The sequence below is a fragment of the Schistocerca serialis genome, chromosome 2 (genome assembly GCF_023864345.2).
Source record: "Schistocerca serialis cubense isolate TAMUIC-IGC-003099 chromosome 2, iqSchSeri2.2, whole genome shotgun sequence".
Taxonomy (NCBI): Eukaryota; Metazoa; Arthropoda; class Insecta; order Orthoptera; family Acrididae; genus Schistocerca; species Schistocerca serialis.
This window is the reverse complement of record NC_064639.1, coordinates 495,692,147-495,711,868: the sequence shown is the minus strand read 5'-3', so window position 1 is coordinate 495,711,868 and position 19,722 is coordinate 495,692,147. Positions and strand designations below refer to the sequence as shown.

The 19,722-nt window shown below is 41.7% G+C and overlaps 1 protein-coding gene across 1 annotated transcript in view; it reads left to right on the top strand.

Moving 5' to 3' along the window:
• Positions 1–19,722, top strand: part of LOC126456136 (glutamate receptor ionotropic, kainate 2-like) — a 293,829-nt gene that overhangs the window by 222,779 nt on the left and 51,328 nt on the right. The window contains exons 12-13 of the mRNA XM_050091890.1: positions 6,494–6,632; positions 13,938–14,075. Coding sequence (XP_049947847.1) covers positions 6,494–6,632; positions 13,938–14,075 — 277 coding nt within the window. The remainder of the gene's footprint in view (positions 1–6,493; positions 6,633–13,937; positions 14,076–19,722) is intronic.

Genomic DNA, 19,722 nt, shown 5'->3' with positions numbered 1-19,722 from the left:
CAGTGCGCACCGGAGTCGTTCGGAGGGTGCTCAGACGCCTCGGTGACGTGATGGAGCGGAACCAGCAAACAGATAGCGTCATTTTTGAGCCACAGGTGGAGAATGAACTCTGGGAGGATGGTGGATACTGCCACAACTGACAATGTACAGACCTACGGTCGAAGGCATGGAGACAGCTTTGTTCTGGGAGGGTCCCAGTCTATTGCTAGCCCTTTGCTGGTCCTCCACTCAAATAGGGCTTTCCATCAGTCCATTATTAACGTTTCGAAGAATGTAAAAGTTTATAATAATTATACTAATAATAAAATACAGAGAATGTTGTAATATAATGAAGCTAATAATAATAATAAATTGTTTAAAATTTGAAACAGTCTTTGATGGCAATTTTTTTCCCTTCAGTTTATGATCGGTTTCAACCTGTGATCATCCAGTGTATCTTTCTTATTATAGTATACAAAACGTTAAAAAAGTTGTAGCCTAATTAGGCACAAGTTTTTGATATTTTGGACATATACAAGTTTAGGAAGAGAGACATAGCTGATGGTGATCACACAAATCACAACAAGTCATAAAATAAAAGAGAAAGAACATTGCCGCGATCAAAGACTGTTTTAACGTAAACACAATCCAGACCCTCGGATTAGGTCTCAGGCGACTGGCTAATTGCTGCCTACAAGAAAGTACGAGAAGGTATTTATGATAGCAGGACATGTGATCAGGAAGTCGCCATTCCCTCTAGCCGTTATTGTCAATAGAAGAATCCAGGTGAAGCCGAACCCAGCTCCTCCTTTGGCCTCACTAGACTGAGAGAACTGAGGACCCAGTTACAGGCCATCCCACCAGAGACAAAAGTCTGGGGAGATACCGGAAATCCAACGTGGTCCTTCCGCTCCGAAGGAAGCGACGCTAACCTTTTTCTTGGGGAGGAGTCTCCATCCACCACTAAGTAATTCGGCTACAGAGGTGGTCGTTCAAAGACTGCTTTTAAATGAAAAAATTTAAACTACGTCGCCCTGCCCTTCGCTGCGATTACTTCACATGTCATAAATTTTTTAGTTACAATAACGTATAACCTATGTTACTGATCGAATTTGTATGTATTGTGTCACTTCAGTTTTGATCATGGAGGTGGAAAAAGAAGAGAGATGGCACTAGAAACTTACACCGTATATTGTTTTGAAGCCAGAGTGGGCGGGGCCTGCCGCCATCTTAAATAGCATTGGCAGACTGCTGCTTACGACTGCTTCTTGGTCATTATTTCTGTTGTGAGCACGCGACAGTTGTCTTAAATATGAAATATTACAAGTCTTAAATGAATAACATAGTGTCAGGAAGGCAGCTTCGAGCGTTTTTCTGTTCTTAAATATGTATTTGCTCTAGTAATACGACACATTTGGCTTCGTTACTGCAATTTATTTTCTGTTGATATATTTCGAATAACCAAGAAGAGAAGGAAGTGATGTGAAAATCATGCTGTCGTAATCCATTTCATTCTACGTTTACTGTATTTGTATCGATAGCAAATGAAGCTGGCACTCCGAAAACCAATGCTTGTTTGCTTACTGGTACTGCTTCTTGTTCGTTACATTTTCAGCTTTCAACAAGTACGCGAAACATTTCTAACGTTCACGTTTCCAAAAAGAAAAAAAGAAAAAAAAAGAACTTGTCTACGTGTTCTTTGCTAGTATGTAAACCTGTGCAGTAAGGGAAAATGGAAGGCATGATATTGTTTCTTCTGCGTGTTAACTAGCTGAACGAGTGTTGAAATGTCAAAGAAACAGAACTGTGTGGAGGTGTACCTCTATGCGGAATAGAGCTCTTATTTTATTAGATTATCAGTACATTAGTTTCACTGTAGTTTACACATCTTCTCTATTTTAAATCTTACCTATGATGCGTCATTCAGTCTGTGACCAATGATAGCAATTTACAGGATAAAAAAAGATATAATTTTTAAGCACGTTCCAGCACTGCGCAATGCTATAAATGTGTTTGAGGGGATGGTCTCAAACGCTTAGACCACGTAAAATGGATATTTTACTTTAAAATGTATGTAAGTCATTTTTTAGTAATGATAGCGTAGCCTGTGTAACATATTAGGCCCAACTTTCCAATAGTAGCCTAATGGCTTCTTTTAATGGAACATTTCTCGCCAATAACTCTGTCAGTTTTTCAGGAATAAACAAGCATATCACAATTGGAATGTACATCTGTTTTGATCATCTGTTTCATTTTACTTCTGAATTTCATTTTGAAGCTTTCAAAGTGTAGGCTGTACTATCCGTTGTGATATACCAGACGTTAATAATTTCATGTTCCACGTATCATTTATACAATAAATCTTAATGACGTGGGAAGAGTAATTTTATATTAAATTTTTTTTAATTGGCTCCATGCTGATCGTTTATTAGTTTGTTGTTTTTCAATTATAGACAGATGTTAGTCAGTAATTCCTGGTCATCGCCACTTATACTCTACAATAATAAATAGTATTCTGCGGAATAGGAGGAATTTTCAAAGAGAAACGTTTTGAGTTAAGTTTCAAATTTTACTTTGCTCTCTTTCAGGCATTTTATATCACTGAATACGGGCCAAAACTTTCGGTTGCAGCATTATGAACCCCTGTTTCAGCTACAGACAACCTTAATGTAGTGTAATGAATGTCATTGTTCCTGCTGGAGTGCAGTGGATTATTTCCAACGGTTAGTCTGCTACTCACACGCCGAACAGCGGTCAGACACGACGGAAAGCGTGTTCATATAGGCTTTTGGCCAAAGCCTTCTTCCGAAAGGAAGCAAAGCACACGCACACGTTCATACAAGCATAGAAATGAAACTCATACACACATGACCGCTGTCTCCGGCTGTTCTAGCCACAATCTTTTTTTAAAGAGGGAGGAGTGCGAACATTGAGTAACTATCGGCTGAAGGAATTTAGGGCATGAGATGCTGCACCAACAACCAGAGCGGTCACGCAGCCGTGTATTCTGTGAGGACGAGGCCGTTGATACAGGATGGCTCGGATGTCGGAACGTTCGCGGTTTGAAAGACAATGAAAAACACAGGAAAGAGTAAAGTAAATAGCGCAACCACAGTTCATGTACAAAGAAGAAAATATTGCTTGAACGGCTCCATATACGATCGGATCGATTAGTACCCCAGTAAACGAAGAAAGCTGGCATTTTTAATGAAAAAATTACGTCTCCAGACGATCGCAGCACCAGATGCTATTTGGGATATGACTACAAAACTTGATAGATATCTCGAACAGCCGAAATTAGGTCCGACAACGCCAGACTGACATCATAGGGAAGTGTCATCATTGCTTAGTTGGGAGGTAGCGTGCTCGCCTCCCATAAAAACGGGCTCGGGTTCGATTCCCGGCAGGGTCGGAGATTTTCTTCACTCGGGGACTGCGTGTTGTGTTGTCCTCATAATTATTTGATCCTCATTACCGGAGCGCAAGTCGCCCAATGTGGCGTCGACCGAAATTAGACTTGCCCTCGGCGGCCGAACTTCCCTGGATAGGGCCTCCTGGGCAACGATGCCATAGGCTCATTTCATTTTCTGTCACCATGGTGAACCATGGAGGTATAAATGCCGTGAACCTATTCATATCTTCGGCCACAAAACAAATATAAGTCGATCACCTTCGTGGTACACAGTTCTAAGTCTCTCAGATGAATCCTCCCAGATCTTCAAACTTAGTCGCTATCGAGGTAAGATTTATATTTCCATAAGCACAATCTAGATACAATGGAGGTAAGTGGAGTGAAATGGAAAGAGGACAAGGATTCTGATCTCATGAGTGTTGGGTAATATCAAGAGCAACAGAAAATAGTATAACGGGAGTAGGATTCGTTATGATTAGGAAGGTAGGGCAGAGAATGAGTTACTGTAAACAGTTCAGTGACAGGGTTGTTTTCATCAGAATCGACAATAAGCCAACGCCTACAACAAAAGTTCAGATGTACACGCCGACGTCGCAATCTGGAGATGAAAAGATAGAGCAAGTATATGAGGATATTGAACAGGTAACTCAGTACGTAAAAGAAGGCAAAAATATAACAGTCGTAGGGGATTGGAACGCGGTCGTAGGAGAAGGAGTAGAAGAAAGGGTTACGGGAAAATATGGTTTTGGTACTAGCAATGAAAGAAGAGAAAGACTAATTGAATTCTGCAATAAATTTAAGCTAATAATAGCGAATATTCAAGAATGTGAAGAGGACGAAGTATACTTGGGAATGGCCGGAGATATGTGAAGATTTCAGTTAGATTACGTCATGGTTGGGAAGATACACCGAAATCAGATACTAGATTGTAAGGCCTACTCAGGAGCAGATATAGACTCAGATCACAACTTAGTAGCGATGAAGAGTAGGCTGAAGTTTAAGAGAGTAATCAGGAGCGGTCACTGCGCAAGGAAGTGGGATACAGAAGTACTAAGGAATGAGGACACCCGCTTGAAGTTCTCTGGGATCGTAGATTCTGCCGTAATGAATATCTCAGTAGACAGTTCAGTTGAAGAGGACAGGAGATCTATAAAAAGGGCAATCACGGACGTTGGAAAGAAAACCGTAGGTACAAGGAAGGTAACCGCGAAGAAACCGTGGATAACAGAAGAAATCAGTGAAGGAAGTAAGTTCAAAAAATGTTCAGTGAAACTCAGGAATACAGAAATACAAATCACTTAGGAACGAAATAAGTAGGAAGTGCAGAGAAGCTAAGACGAAACATCTGTATGAGAAATGTGAAGAAAATGAAAAAGAAATGATTGTCGAAAGGACTGAATCAGTATTGTGGAAAAGTTAAAAGAACCTAAGGTGAAATCAAAAGCAAGGATGGTAACATTAAGATTGAAATGGGAATTCCGCTGTTAAATGCATAGGGGAGAGAGAGAGAGAGAGAGAGAGAGAGAGACAGAGAGAGAGAGAGAAATATGCTCAACTATATTAGACTGCGTGACAAAGTGAAAAGCCTGGAGTAAAGCTTACAAAGAACTCGGCAGTATGAGTCCACTTATTGTTAAGACAATGAACCATCTCTGCCATGATCGGGTTCTGAAGGTCTCTAACAGCCACTGTATCCTCTCCCTACGAAACCTGGCTCACATCTGCTCCAAATGGTCTTTGACATCTTGGATACTGGCACTGAGCCTGAGATGATATCCCTTCGGTTACCACACGTGTTCTATTGGGGACAGATTTTGGGACCTTACTGCCCACGGGAATACTTCAACTTCGTACAGACAGTTCACAGAGACACGTTTCATGTGGGTAAGACCATAGTCCTGTTGAAAAATGGTACCACGATACTGTCACATGAGAGATAACAAGTGACGTCGTAGCATGTTCGTGACATATCTTTACAAATGTTTTTTATTCCGGTCTTTGATCACAATATCAATTCTTTTGACGATGACCTGTTTCAGTCCGTAATGACCATCCTCAGATCTTTTTTACACCATGTCATAAAGTGATAAAGCCATAATGGCATCGTCAAAATATATAAATATAGTCAGCACAGCATCGTACATAGATCTAAAATAAGGTGTAGAATAGGCCACACAGTCATTATTGCAACTGGCTACTCGAGTAGCTTGTTACGTGTGTATGTGTGTAGACTGATATTTAACCAGGTCTTCTGGGTGCTTCACATTTTTGTCATGCACTGTATAAGCTCTCGTCAATTTTCTGTAATAGTACAACTTTTACAACTTGTTTTTGTTTGATTATGTAATGAAGAGGGAAAAAAGCTGTTTCACTGATGTCCATGAGGCTGTGGTTAAGTCGAACTCTCCGATTCTGACGGCCCTTGTGGCCGAGCGGTTCTAGGCGCTTCAGTTCGGTACCGCACTGCTGCTACGGTCGCAGGTTCGAATCCTGCCTCGGGCATGGATGTGTGTGATGTCCTTAGGTTAGTTAGGTTTAAGTAGTTCTAAGTCTAGGGGACTGATGACCTCAGATGTTAAGTCCCATACTGCTTAGAGCCATCTGAGCCATCTCCGCACTTTTTTCCTCCTTTGCCGGCAGGTCATCAGCACAGCAGGAAATGCTCTGTATAGCCTGGAGAATAACAAATCACAGATTTAAGCTTTGAATAGCCCTGTTAGGTGTGCAGTTGTCACGTTCTGCCACAGAGTCCAAGGATGTGGGTTCGTGTTCCGAACCGACTCACACACGGATCTACTCCAAACGTTCCTCGCACCTTATTTTGCGCCAAAGTCTGAAAACCACACTCTCTCTAATATTTTTTCCCGTAACTGAGCAGCAAGTTCTCTCAGATTCTACTATTAAAGTTATCATACTGACTTTAGCGTTACCGGAACAGTCAAGTTTGTTTATTTGGGAAAATGTGCCATGCCATGCATATCCCAAACACAGCAAAACTCTCTTTTTATGCAACGTTGGCGTTCTTGTTCTGTGAATATATGATTAATTTAAGGAATTCTGGGTACGTGCTGAGCACTAATGTGACAAATGTGTCTTGTGTAGGTATCAGCATCCTGTACAAGAAGGCTGAGAAGATGGAACGCAGTCTTTTCTCGTTCATGGACCCTTTCATCGTTGACGTATGGATCTTCGTGGCAACAGCCTTCCTCGGCGTCTCCCTCATTTTCTACATAGTGGCAAGGTGCGTGCGCCTAGCAAGATAGATCCAGTTAATTGTTTACGTGGATGGAATTAGTTTGATTGGCAACGGGCTACAAATAAATCATCACCTTCCTTAATTCAGATCAGTAACATACAGCTTGTTCCAGAAATGTTGCTATGAAATTCGAGGGTTTGCAGATGATGTCTTGAGGAAGAAATAGAGGGCAGGAACCCACATCCGAAAATGTCATCCAACGGCGCTATAGAGCGCCGGAGTTATACGCGCCGGCGTCTGCCGCGCGGTCACGCTTTCGGCAGTAAACGTGACTTCGTACGCTAACGGACCATAGGCGGAACGTCTCGCAATGTTGTTTGTTATTCTGTGATCGCGACCGATTGCCACTGGAAATCGCCAATGGAGTAGATGGAGCCAGCGGCTGCGTAGACAGGCCTCGTCTGCTATGTAGGCGATGCTCTATCGCCTCGTGGTTGCCGGTCTCCATCCGCAATTCATTTTTCTCCTGGAACCCTCTAAAATTTCCGATGTTTTCGGTGTACAGGAGAAAAATAAACTTCTGACAGAAACCCTTGTCCGAAATCGCCATCCACCCAGGCAACAGAGCATCGATGTCATGGGCCACAAGACCTTCCTACGCAACAGAGGGTAGGTGGCGTTTCTTCCATAAGCCCTTCAACCTAACTTCATACGGTGAGAATTTTCTAGTTCTAAATTTCCTTGGATATCAGTTAACCAACACAGACAAACACATTCGTTAACACTTTTAGATAGTTATTCTTCAATAGCTTTTGTCCTATAGTTGCCCACGTAGCGTCTTTGATTATTAATCAAAACGTCATGGTCCAGGTTTCGAACCCCGCCACCGCTGAGATTTTGAATAAAAATCATCAGCAGTGGCGGTCGAAAACTTGCGGGATAATAAGTAGCCTCATTCTGCCAACGACCTTGTCAAAGTGAGTGAAGGAGCGGGTAGAGATTAAGAGCAGTCTCTCGCCCTTGAAGTGGGAAACTGCCCCTAAAGGCGGAAGAAAAGGCAAGGACCAACGGCATGAGGACGCAAAAGGCAATGGAAACCACTGCATTAAAAACACATAACGTGTATCCACAGGACATACGGCCTGTTATTGAAAAAGTGTCATGATGAGCTCTCCATTGGCAAAAGATTCTGGAATGGTCCCCTATCTGGATCTCTGGGGTTTGCCGAGGGGGAGGTAACCATGAGAAAAATACTGAAGAACCAACGAAAGAGTAACGTTCTATGAGTCGGAGGATGGAATGTCAGAAGTTTGAAAGTGGTAAGGAAACTAGAAAATCTGAATAGATAAACTTGTATGCTCAAACCAGATATAGTGTAACTTAGTGAAGTGGGAAGAAGACAAGGATTTATGGTCAGTAGCGGGAAATGGTGTAACGGGAGTGGAGTTGTGAATAGGAAGGTAGATCAGAGAGTGAGTTACTGTGAACAGTTCAATGATAGGATTGTTCTCGTCAGAATCTACAGTAGTCCAACACCGACAACAATAGTTCAGACATACATGCCGAAGTAGCAAGCCGAAGATGAAGAGATAGATAAAGTATACGAGGATATTGAACGGATAATTCATTACGTAGAGGGAGACGAAAACCTAACACTCATGGGGTATTGAAATGCGGTTGTAAGGGGACGGATAGAAGAGAAGTTTCCAGGAGAATATGGTCTTAGTACTAGGAATGAAAGAGGAGAAAGACTAACTCATTTCCGCAAAAAATTTCAGCCAGTAACAGCGAATACTGTATTCAAGAGTGAGAAGAGGAGGAGGTAAACATGCGAAAGGCCAGGAGATACGGGAAGATTTCAGTTAGGCAGAGATTTCAAAATCAGATATTGGATAGTAAGGTATACCTAGGAGCAGATTTAAGCTCACACCACAACTTAGTGGTGATGAAGAGCAGAGGGACGTGTAGGAGATTAGTCAGGAAAAATCAATGCGCCAAGTAGGGGGATACGGAAGTACTAAGGAATGACGACTTACGCTTGAAGAACTCCGAGGCTATAGATACTGCCATAATGAATAGTTTTGTAGACAGGCCAGTTGAAGAGGAGTGGTCATCTATAAAAAGGGTAATCACGGACGTTGGAAAGAAAACCGTACGTACAAGAAAGGTAACTGCGAAGAAACCGAGGGTAACAGAAGAAGTACTTCAGTTGATCGACGAAAGACGGTAGTTCAAAAATGTTCAGTAAAATTCAGGATACAGAAATACAAATCACTTAGGAATGAAGTAAGTATGCAGTGCAGGGAACCTAAGGCAAAATGGCTCTATGAGAAATGTGAAAGGAAATGAAAAAGAAATGATTGTCAAAAGAACTGACTCAAAATAAGGAGAAGTTATAAGAATCTCTGGTGAAATTAAAAGTAAAGCCGGTAACATTAAGAATGTAATGGTAATTCCACTGTTAAATGCAGAGGAGAGAGCAGGTATGTGGAGGGAGTACACTGAAGGCGTCTGTGAGGGGGATGACTTGTCGAATGACGTGACAGGAGAATCGACAGTGTCGATATAGAAGATATAGGGAATCCAGTTTTAGAATCAGAATTTAAAAGAGCTTTGGAAGACTTACGATCGAATACAGTAGAAGGGATGGACAACACTGCATCAAAATTTCTAAAATCGATGGGGGAAATGGTAACATAACCATTATTTACGTTGGTGTGTAGAATATATGAGTCTGGCGATATACCATCTCACTTTCGGAAAAAATATCGTTCACAGAATTCCGAAGACTGCAAGAGCCGACAAGTGTGAGAAGTATCGCACAATCAGCTCAGCTGCTCATGCATCTAAGTTGCTGGCCAGAATAATATACAGAAGAATGGAAAAGGAGATTGAGGGTGTGTTAGATGACGATCAGTTTGGCTTTAGGAAAGGTAAAGTACCAGAGGGGCAATTCTGACGTTGCAGTTGATACCGGAAGAAAGACTGAAGAAAAATCAAGACACCTTTATAGGATTTGTCGACCTGAACAAAGCGTTCGACGATGGAAATTGTACAAAATGTTCGAAATTCTGAGAACAATAGGGATAAGCTATAGGGGAAATTGGTAATACACAACATTTACGAGAACGAAGAGGGAACGACAAGACTGGAAGACCGAGAACGAATTGCTCGGATAAAAAATGGGGTAAAGCAGGGGTGTATTCTTACAGCCCTATTGTTCAACCTACGCATCGTAGAAGCAATAAGGAAGTGAAAGAAAAGTTCAAGAGTGGAATCAAGATTCATGGTGAATGGATATTAATGGTAAGATTCGCTGACAATATTGCTGTCCACAGTTTAAAGTGAAGAAGAACTACTGGATATACTAAATGGAATGAACAGTCTAATGAGTACAGAATATATATTGAAAGTAAGTCGAAGAAAATAGAAAATTATTAGAAGTAGCAGAAATGAGAATAGCGACGAACTTAACATCAGAACAGATGGTCATGAAGTAAATGAAGTTAAGGAATTCTACTACCTAGGCAGCAAAATAACTCTTGACGGTCGGAGGAGCCGTGGTAGTCAGAAGACGGATCACTAAAAAAAAAAACAGGAAAAACAAAATGTTAACCACTTCTTGCGCATGCTATTTGCATTGTTGCAAGGACTGTTACATAGTTCACAAATATCAAGTTATTAAGTCTTTTCTCATTTATTCTAATTCCCACTTTTTCAATTAATTTTTCACATAGCCACCTGAAGGACAGTTATAAATAGTTTCGGTGATATAAAGTCACCCTACTTTACTGCTCTTTTAACGGAAAGTTCCTATGCAAAAAGAATCTATCGCGGTATCGCAGTCGTAACATAATATGTTTTCGTACTTTGTTCCACACATTGTACGGTCAGTGCCTTCATAACTGCAGTGTGACTGATAGATTTAAAAGCCTGTTTGACGTCTATAAAATCTGTAGGTATTAATCTTTCATTTTCATTTACTCGATTGATTGCCATATGTAGGTCGATTTACACATGTTGACAGTTTATTTTTTTTTTTTTCACTGATCTTGGTCGCCGTCTTTCTTCTGGATGTTTATGTCTACTTTCGCTATTAGCTATCTGTGGCCGCTATCAGTATTAAATTGCTTTACAACTGAAACGTCTTTGATTATTTTGTTTTGGTTTGCAGCTGTAAAATCTACTTCATTTAGACTTTCATGATGTGGACTTCTCCATGTCCATTTTCTGTTACATGTTTCTTAAAAAAGTGTTATCGGTTAATAAGTTACTCTCATCGGCAACCTGAACAAGTGTTCCCCCTCTTTCATTCCTTTCATCGATTTCATGGCAATTTCAGATACGTCTTTTTTTAAAATACCAACATTGGCATTTAAATCTCCAGTTATCCAGCTTAAAGTGACAGTCCCGTCTTTCATCGTGTACCTGTTTTAGTTCGTCATTAAATGCTTCTAATTCATCGTCAGAATGGCTTGAAGTAGGAGCATATAATAGTACTATTTGTAATTTGTATCTCTTTGATATTTTTATAACAATCCGTGCTATCCTATTTCATTTGCCTTTTCCTATAGCTTATCAATTATGCTCTTATTTACTAGGAACCCCACATCATTTATTCTTCTATCTGGATCTCCGGAGTGGCACAAAGTGTTTTCTGACTGTAATGTTGAAGTGTAACACACTGCTTCCCTTTATGGCGTACTTCATTCAGAACAACAACTGGCAGTTTGATTTCCTTCAACTCGTCCTCAGTTTCTCTTGGTCTATGTTCACCTGCAAGTGATAGGCAGTTATATGCGCAGACGTGCAGATGCCTGGCATTATCAACATTAGGTCCAATAATAAAGGGACTAATCCGGAATTTTGTAGGTTAGCATTACTCATCATAAAGCCTTATTGGTTTAAAGTAAAATCGCCACGTTTGCTTCAGAACAGATTGGCGATCTAATTTTCCAGGCCGCCCCTAATATGGAGTACAGAGATTTCAGCAGGTCACTCCACTAGAATACAGATGCCACAGATGTTTCTGGTTTTGATACACCCCAGGCATTGTATTTCAGGGTGCCACCTACATCTGGGATCCTTTCCCCAATTCACCGCCTGGGGAGGTGCCCGACACAGCACGGGAAGAAAAGAAATATACGAGGGTTGGAACTTAAATAGTGGCAACTATTTATCCCCAACCGATACAAAAGTGTTACATGTTTGCACCTGTTACTGTCCTTCAGTGTAGTCACCAGCGTTGTGTAGAACCCGTTGCCAGAGATGTGGAAGGCGTAGTACACCGTTAGCAGAGCCTGTTCTGTTGATGGTGCGAATGGAGCGGTGTACTGCACTTCGAATCTCTGGAACAGTTCTGTAGCGAATGCCACGAAGTGGTTCCTTCATTCCTTCATTTTCGGAATCAAATCAAAGTCACAAGGACTTAAGTCCGGGGAGTATGGTGGATGGAACAGTACTTCCCATTTCCATCGATCGAACAGAGTAACCACAGCTTGCGCTGTATGCTTCCGCGCATTGTCGTGCAAAATGACGGGTGGGTTGCGCAGAAAGTGTAGCCGCTTCTTTCGCAAATCTCCTCGCAGATGATGCTCCAAAGACGAACAGTAATACTGTTATATTATTACTTCCAGTTGTAAGTGAAGAGTGGTCAATAAATGTAGGGAACGACAACGGGTCTGTGTGGAGCCAACACCTCAAGAGACTAAAATTTGTTTGCATTTTATTAGTTATGGGCTGAAGTGATGGTGGCACATAGGCTTTTTGTTTCATTCTTTTTATGAATTGCTATCGTTTGATGTGGGTTTAACTTCTGATGGCCCTCGTTCACTCGTATCGTCGTTTTGATGATGAAATAAAGAGCTATATACAGTATAAAGTGCAGACAGTTAAAATAAATTTGGAGCCCACGCATATGTGATGGGAAATAAATGGAATTTCACCCTCAGAATTAACTGAAGTCTCCAAGAGTAGAAAAGAAACAGCTTCTAATCTGAAAGGTAAACAAAAATAAAGAAAAAGAGAAAAGAATACCAGAAACTGAAAAATAATGAAACCTAGAGAAACGAAAATTTTATTAAAGAAAAGATACTTCTAGCTGTCGAACGTTAGATTTTGCTGTCCGGAGTGGCCGAGCGGTTCTAGGCGCTACAGTCTGGAACCGCGCTACCGCTCCGGTTGCAGGTTCGAATCCTGCCTCCGGCATGGATGTGTGTGATGTCCTTAGGTTAGTTAGGTTTAAATAGTTCTAAGTTCTATGGGACTGATGACCTCAGAAGTTAAGTCCCATAGTGCTCAGAGCCATTTGAACCAGTTTGAATCTTAAATTTTCCCGAAAAATGTCATCTGTTCTTTGCTTGAGAAATGTCAATTTCGATGAGATAATTTTACTAGGTGTTTTGCATCTGCAGCTGATAAAAAGAAGCCATTATGTTACCAGCGTATGTACAGTGACTGATACTACTAGTTCAGTAACAGTTACGGCTTATAAAAGAAAGAGAAATTTTAATTTACGTAAATCAACATTAAACAAGAAGTGAAGTCGGAGGCTACGGATATGTCGCAGGCATCGACGTAAATTATACCTCCTAGCATTAAAAAGCTCGTTAATTGCGGAAATGGAGAGCCTTTGCGTTACGTGCACTCTGAGGAAAAATAAATAAATAATCGGTAAGTTGTTATTTAGAGATCGACCACTTGTGCACGTTTTTAAAACGGTGATCCAAAATAGCGATATACTAGGTTTATAATAGAATCAGTTTGCCTCGTTAGCGATGTGTTTATAACAGAACGGTTTTGCCTAGTTACCGGTGTGTGCATAGTCTCTGTTGCCATCAAAATAAGTTATCAGAGTAAGCATACAATTTAACTATCCAAGAACCATGATTTAGTGGTGAATCCATTAAGATTTTGTTTTTACAAAACACGCTCTAGTTAATCGAGATTACTAAAAAGCTAAAAGTCTATGATTTGTAGTATAGAGACGAAAAAGGAGGGTTTATTTCGCTGAGTGGTTTTGAGTATTTTAATAGAATATCATTCAGTCAGATATAAGTCAATCGAAAGTTAAAACATCGCTTATACACTGTTGCCTCCTACGTACTAACAACTTAATACGTTAGCTGAGAATCGTTTGGTGGTTAGACACGTCTGAACGTGAAATTGTTAGTAGATTTTTTTCGCTCAATACTGTTTTAATAGACTGTTGTTCAAATGTGTATCTGGAGAGAAGGGTAACTGAATGTGAGGAAGAGAACACCAAAATTTATAGTTGTCATTTGACTCGCACTTGTTGTGGTGCTGGTTTCTGGTACAGCTGTATATATGACGTGTTGCTTGATGTTTTAGGGCGGCGCCAATGGAGTGGCAGAAGGCAAATCCTCGCGATCCCAACTGCAACGAGCTGGAGAACCAGTTCAGCATGTCCAACATCCTGTGGTTCACCGGCAGCGCGCTTCTTGGAGGAGGCGGTGAGGAGATGCCCAAGTGAGTGTTTACTCACTGCTGGACCTCCGTTAAGGAACCTGTTACAAAAAATCCGAAAAAACACAAACTCTCTCGGAAAATTGAATACATAGAAGGCTAGAAGTACGTGAAAAGACATATTATGAACATGAGAGTACGTAGGTGATTATGAATACACAGCTGAATACGAACTCTGACCTTGATAGTGTAGTTTTAGTGACGGAGCCCACGTACTCCAATCAGAATCTCCAGACATCATGCCCTGAAATCAGTGATGAGCTGGATATGCTGATGTGTCTCCGTGTGGTTTGTATACGAGTCTACGATGGAGAACCATGGCGACATCGTTAATGATAACCCATATCCCAGATGCGTTCAGTAGACGACACGCCAGGCAAATGAGCCCGCCAGCAGAGCAATAGTAGCCGTAATTGTAGGAAGCGCAGTGCCTCGAGTTCTAAAATCTCCGCCGGCCGCGGTGGCCGAGCGGTTCTAGGCGCTTCAGTCCGGAACCGCGCGACTGCTACGGTCGCAGGTTCGAATCCTGCCTCGGGCATGGATGTGTGTGATGTCCTTAGGTTAGTTAGGTTTAAGTAGTTCTAAGTTCTAGGGGACTGATGATCTCAGATGTTAAGTCCCATAGTGCTCAGAGCCATTTGAACCATTTTCTAAAATCTCCAGATGCAGCAGTCGCTGTTCTGGTCCGTTGGAGACGACTTTGTTTTATCCTATAGGGACCAAAACCAACACATTAGGTGTTCTACCACTAAGTCGATCAAACAATACAGGCTTCCAGATTATTCTCACCTGGTGTTGCTCTTATGATAAGTCTTTGCCTGCCTGCAGCCGCCTATTACTTTCGTCGAAGTTTCTCTCTGTGCAGGAACATTTTAAAGCGCTCAACAAAGGAAGGCAGGGTGTTGCCGATGCGGCCCCGAGTGGTGGGGTGGGGTGTGGGGGGGGGAGGTTTTAGAGCTACCTTTTGCCGATTTCGTCACTCATGTGTCAGTGTCCCACCCGGTCGTGATCACGCCATAGAGGAGGGCGAGAAACAAGAAGGCTGAAACAGCATATGCAGCTATTCCTGCTTTGGATCACGTTCAAATTAAGTCGAATGGTTTTCAACGGTTCCTAGTGGTTCCTCCCTCTACTGCCGTTTTCGACCGCCAAACATGAGGGAATCAAAACCCCAGCAATGAGATAGTCCAACTGAAGCCCTTTATGCAGCCACCCCCAGCCCTTTCCGTGTCGATTCTGAGAGGCGGTGGATCTGAAATGTTTTCGGCCGCCCATAAGAAAACCGCTTGATATCAACGCTGGCTGTCGCGTTCTGAACTCCAATCGCAGAGGCGTCAAAAAAAGGCGTGAAATGTGTGACGATCTTCCCATCGTGTGACGCGTCCACGGTGGCGTTTCTCACAACTGTCGTGAAATTTGCTGTCAGTCTAATATCCTTAACCCATTGTACACCTCACATGACCATCTGAGCTCTCGCTTTTCTTTTCACACGTGTGGACACGTTGCTGATTGAAGCGCTGCCGCGACCGATAGTGATATCACAGGGCGTCACGTTTTTGCACCATGACAGAGGAAAGCTGTAGGCACATTCGAGACAAATTTGAAATGTATGCGCTGCAATGGCAGACAATTACGGCCTTTCGAAAAAACAATCCTTTAATTGTGTTTCGCACAGTACTTAATTCCAGGAGGTGCTGCTGCGACATGTGACAAACACGTAATCGCCTATAAAACAGCCCATTGTGTGTCATCCGCAGGCCGGGGTGGCCGAGCGGTTCTAGGCGCTACTGTCTGGAACCGCGCGACCGCTACGGTCGCAGGATCGAATCCTGCCTCGGGCATGGATGTGTGTGATGTCCTTAGGTTAGTTAGGTTTAAGTAGTTCTAAGTTCTAGGGGATGACCTCAGAAGTTAAGTACCAAAGTGCTCAGAGCCATTTGAACCATTTTGTGTCATCCCATTTTCCGGAAGACATCACTCAGACCATCTGTGCTATAAATTCACTACTCTGTAAGCTGGAAATTTATAAGGCGAATCTCCCTCGTTACAAATTTTGTATTCAGACGTTATTATTTAGAGCTATCCGTCCTGTTGACCCACAGTACAATATGACTGTCTCCCTGCAACATTCCAGTCAGTGAACGTGCATTTGTCCAAATATTTCTGTCCTGAATGACACTGTAAAGACATTTCTTTTACTCTTGACTTCCATTTTGTGTATCTGGAGGTGCAATTTGAAAACTTTCAGTCATACGTCCACAGATACTACACAGGTATCATTTACCGAGTATGGAGAAACACAATAATATAATAAAGTTAGAGGAGCGCAGGGAACGTAGAATCGTGCAAAATTTTCCACATAATTCCACTGTTGTGGAGCTACGGCCATAAAACGACAGCCAATAAGCGACGTGAATATGATCAATGGTAGCCATATGAATTTTAACCAATACTATCACTTCTCCAGCACGAACGCCAGAAAACTCCCCTTTTATAAGTGGACGCGACACTCGTCTCTGACGTTGTTGTAGCAGTAGTGGACGCCAAAAAATCCTGAGGAAGACCCCATCAGAGGGGTCGAAACGTAGAACATTTTAGAAGAAGACCACGAAAGCCTGCAGACGTACATAAGCTAACTTGTTCCATGTAATATCAGCTGTACTAAACAATGCAGTTACTAATCAAATAAGTTGTAGATAATAGTTTCAGCCGAACAGTCAAAGCAGAGCGAACTTTAAATTCTTATCCATAAACGCCGATTTTCTGTGATGTTTAGTGCGTGAAGTTTGGCTGTTAAATTGTTGTTGTTGTTGTGGTCTTCAGTCCTGAGACTGGTTTGATGCAGCTCTCCATGCTACTCTATCCTGTGCAAGCTTCTTCATCTCCCAGTACCTACTGCAACCTACATCCTTCTGAATCTGTTTAGTGTATTCATCTCTTGGTCTCCCTCTACGATTTTTACCCTCCACGCTGCTCTGCAATGCTAAATTTGTGATCCCTTGATGCCTCAGAACATGTCCTACCAACCAGTCAATTCTTCTTGTCAAGTTGTGCCACAAACTCCTCTTCTCCACAATTCTATTCAATACCTCCTCATTAGTTATGTGATCTACCCATTTAATCTTCAGCATTCTTCTGTAGCACCACATTTCGAAAGCTTCTATTCTCTTCTTGTTCAAACTATTTAGCATTCACGTTTCACTTCCATACATGGCTACACTCCATACAAATACTTTCAGAAACGATTTCCTGACACTTAAATCAATACTCGATGTTAACAAATTTTTCTTCTTCAGAAACGCTTTTCTTGCCATTGCCAGTCTACATTTTATATCCTCTCTACTTCGACCATCGTCAGTTATTTTGCTCCCCAGATAGCAAAACTCATTTACTACTTTAAGTGTCTCATTTCCTAATCTAATTCCCTCAGCATCACCCGACTTAATTCGACTACATTCAATTATCCTCGTTTTGCTTTTGTTGATGTTCATCTTATACCCTCCTTTCAAGACACTGTCCATTCCGTTCAGCTGCTCTTCCAAGTCCTTTGCTGTCTCTGACAGAATTACAATGTCATCGGCGAACCTCAAAGTTTTTATTTCTTCTCCATGGCTTTTAATACCTACTCCGAACTTTTCTTTTGTTTCCTTTATTGCTTTCTCAATATACAGATTGAATAACATCGGGGATAGACTACAACCCTGTCTCACTCCCTTCCCAACCATTGCTTCCCTTTCATACCCCTCAACTCTTATAACTGCCATCTGCTTTCTGTACAAATTGTAAATAGCCTTTCGCTCCCTGTATTTTATCCCTGTCACCTTCAGAATTTGAAAGAGAGTATTCCAGTCAACATTGTCAAAAGCTTTCTCTAAGTCTACAAATGCTAGAAACGTAGGTTTGCCTTTCCTTAATCTTTCTTCTAAAATAAGTCGTAGGGTCAGTATTGCCTCACGTGTTCCAACATTTCTACGGAATCCAAACTGATATTCCCCGAGGTCGGTTTCTATCAGTTTGTCCATTCGTCTGTAAAGAATTCGCGGTAGTATTTTGCAGCTGTGACTTATTAAACTGATAGTTCGGTAATTTTCACATCTGTCAACACCTGCTTTCTTTGGGATTGGAGTTATTATATTCCTCTTGAAGTCTGAGGGTATTTCGCTTGTCTAATACATTTTGCTCACCAGTTTTGTCAGGACTGGTTCTCCCAAAGCTGTCAGTAGTTCTAATGGAATGTCGTCTACTCCCGGCGCCTTGTTTCGACTCAGGTCTTTCAGTGCTCTGTCAAACTCTTCACGCAGTACCATGTCTCCCATTTCATCTTCATCTACATCCTCTTCCATTTCCATAATATTGTCCTCAAGTACGTCGCCCTTGTATAGACCCTCTGTATACTCCTTTCACCTTTCTGCTTTCCCTTCTTTGCTTAGAACTGGGTTTCGATCAAAGCTCTTGATATTCATGCAAGTGGTTCTCCTTTCTCCAAATGTCTCTTTAATTTTCCTGTAAGCAATATCTATCTTACCCCAAGTGAGATAAGCCTCTACATCCTTACATTTGTCCTCTAGCCATCCCTGCTTAGCCATTTTGCACTTCCTGTCAATCTCATTTTTGAGACGTTTGTATTCCTTTTTGCCTGCTTCATTTACTGCATTTTTATATTTTCTCCTTTCATCAATTAAATTCAATATTTCTTCTGTTATCCAAGGGTTTCTACTAGCCCTCGTCTTTTTACCTATTTGATACTCTGCTGCCTTCACTATTTCATCCCTCAAAGCTACCCATTCTTCTTCTACTGTATTTCTTTCCCCCATTACTGTCAATTGTTCCATTATGCTCTCCCTGAAACTCTGTACAACCTCTGGTTCTTTCAGTTTATCCAGGTCCCATCTCCTTAAATTCCCACCTTTTTGCAATTTCTTCAGTTTTAATCTACAGTTCATAACCAATAGATTGTGGTCAGAGTCCACATCTGCCCCTGGAAATGTCTTAAAATTTAAAATCTGGTTCCTAATTCTCTGTCTTACCATTATATAATCTATCTGATACCCTTTAGTATCTCCAGGGTTCTTCCATGTACACAACGCTGTTAAATTAACTACGCTAAAAAGTACCGTAATTCCACCAACTTGTTAAGTTAACAATCTGTGCTGTAGAAAAAACAGTGCAGCAAGATAGGTGAGAATTGGCACTCTAATGTGAGTTCTGTTGATAATGAAACCTAATGGCCACATCCGATGGATGTCTACCGGGGTTTGTCCTTCGGTAGAAAAGAAAAGGTCCTGTTTGGAAGCAAGCGGTAATAACGTCGCCATAGTTCACGCTTCCGTCTCTACCGCACGCACGTTGGAAAGAACGAATGGCACAGTAATCCTTACCTACGTAGCGGTGCTAATATACCCGCACCGGAGTCTCGCTACGTTGCATATACGCTGCGACAACGCCGTTAAACTGCCCTCTTTGATATGGTTTTAGAGCACAAAACTGCACTGCTAGACACAACCGAACACTTCCGCTTGCGGGCAAACTTCTGCATGTTCGTCGCTGATTGGACGTCGTGTTATGGTCATAGCTCGATAGCGATGTGTTCCCGATCTAAGGCTATTTTCGAAAATATTGTTTTTCTCAACGTTGTATACAGATGCTTTAC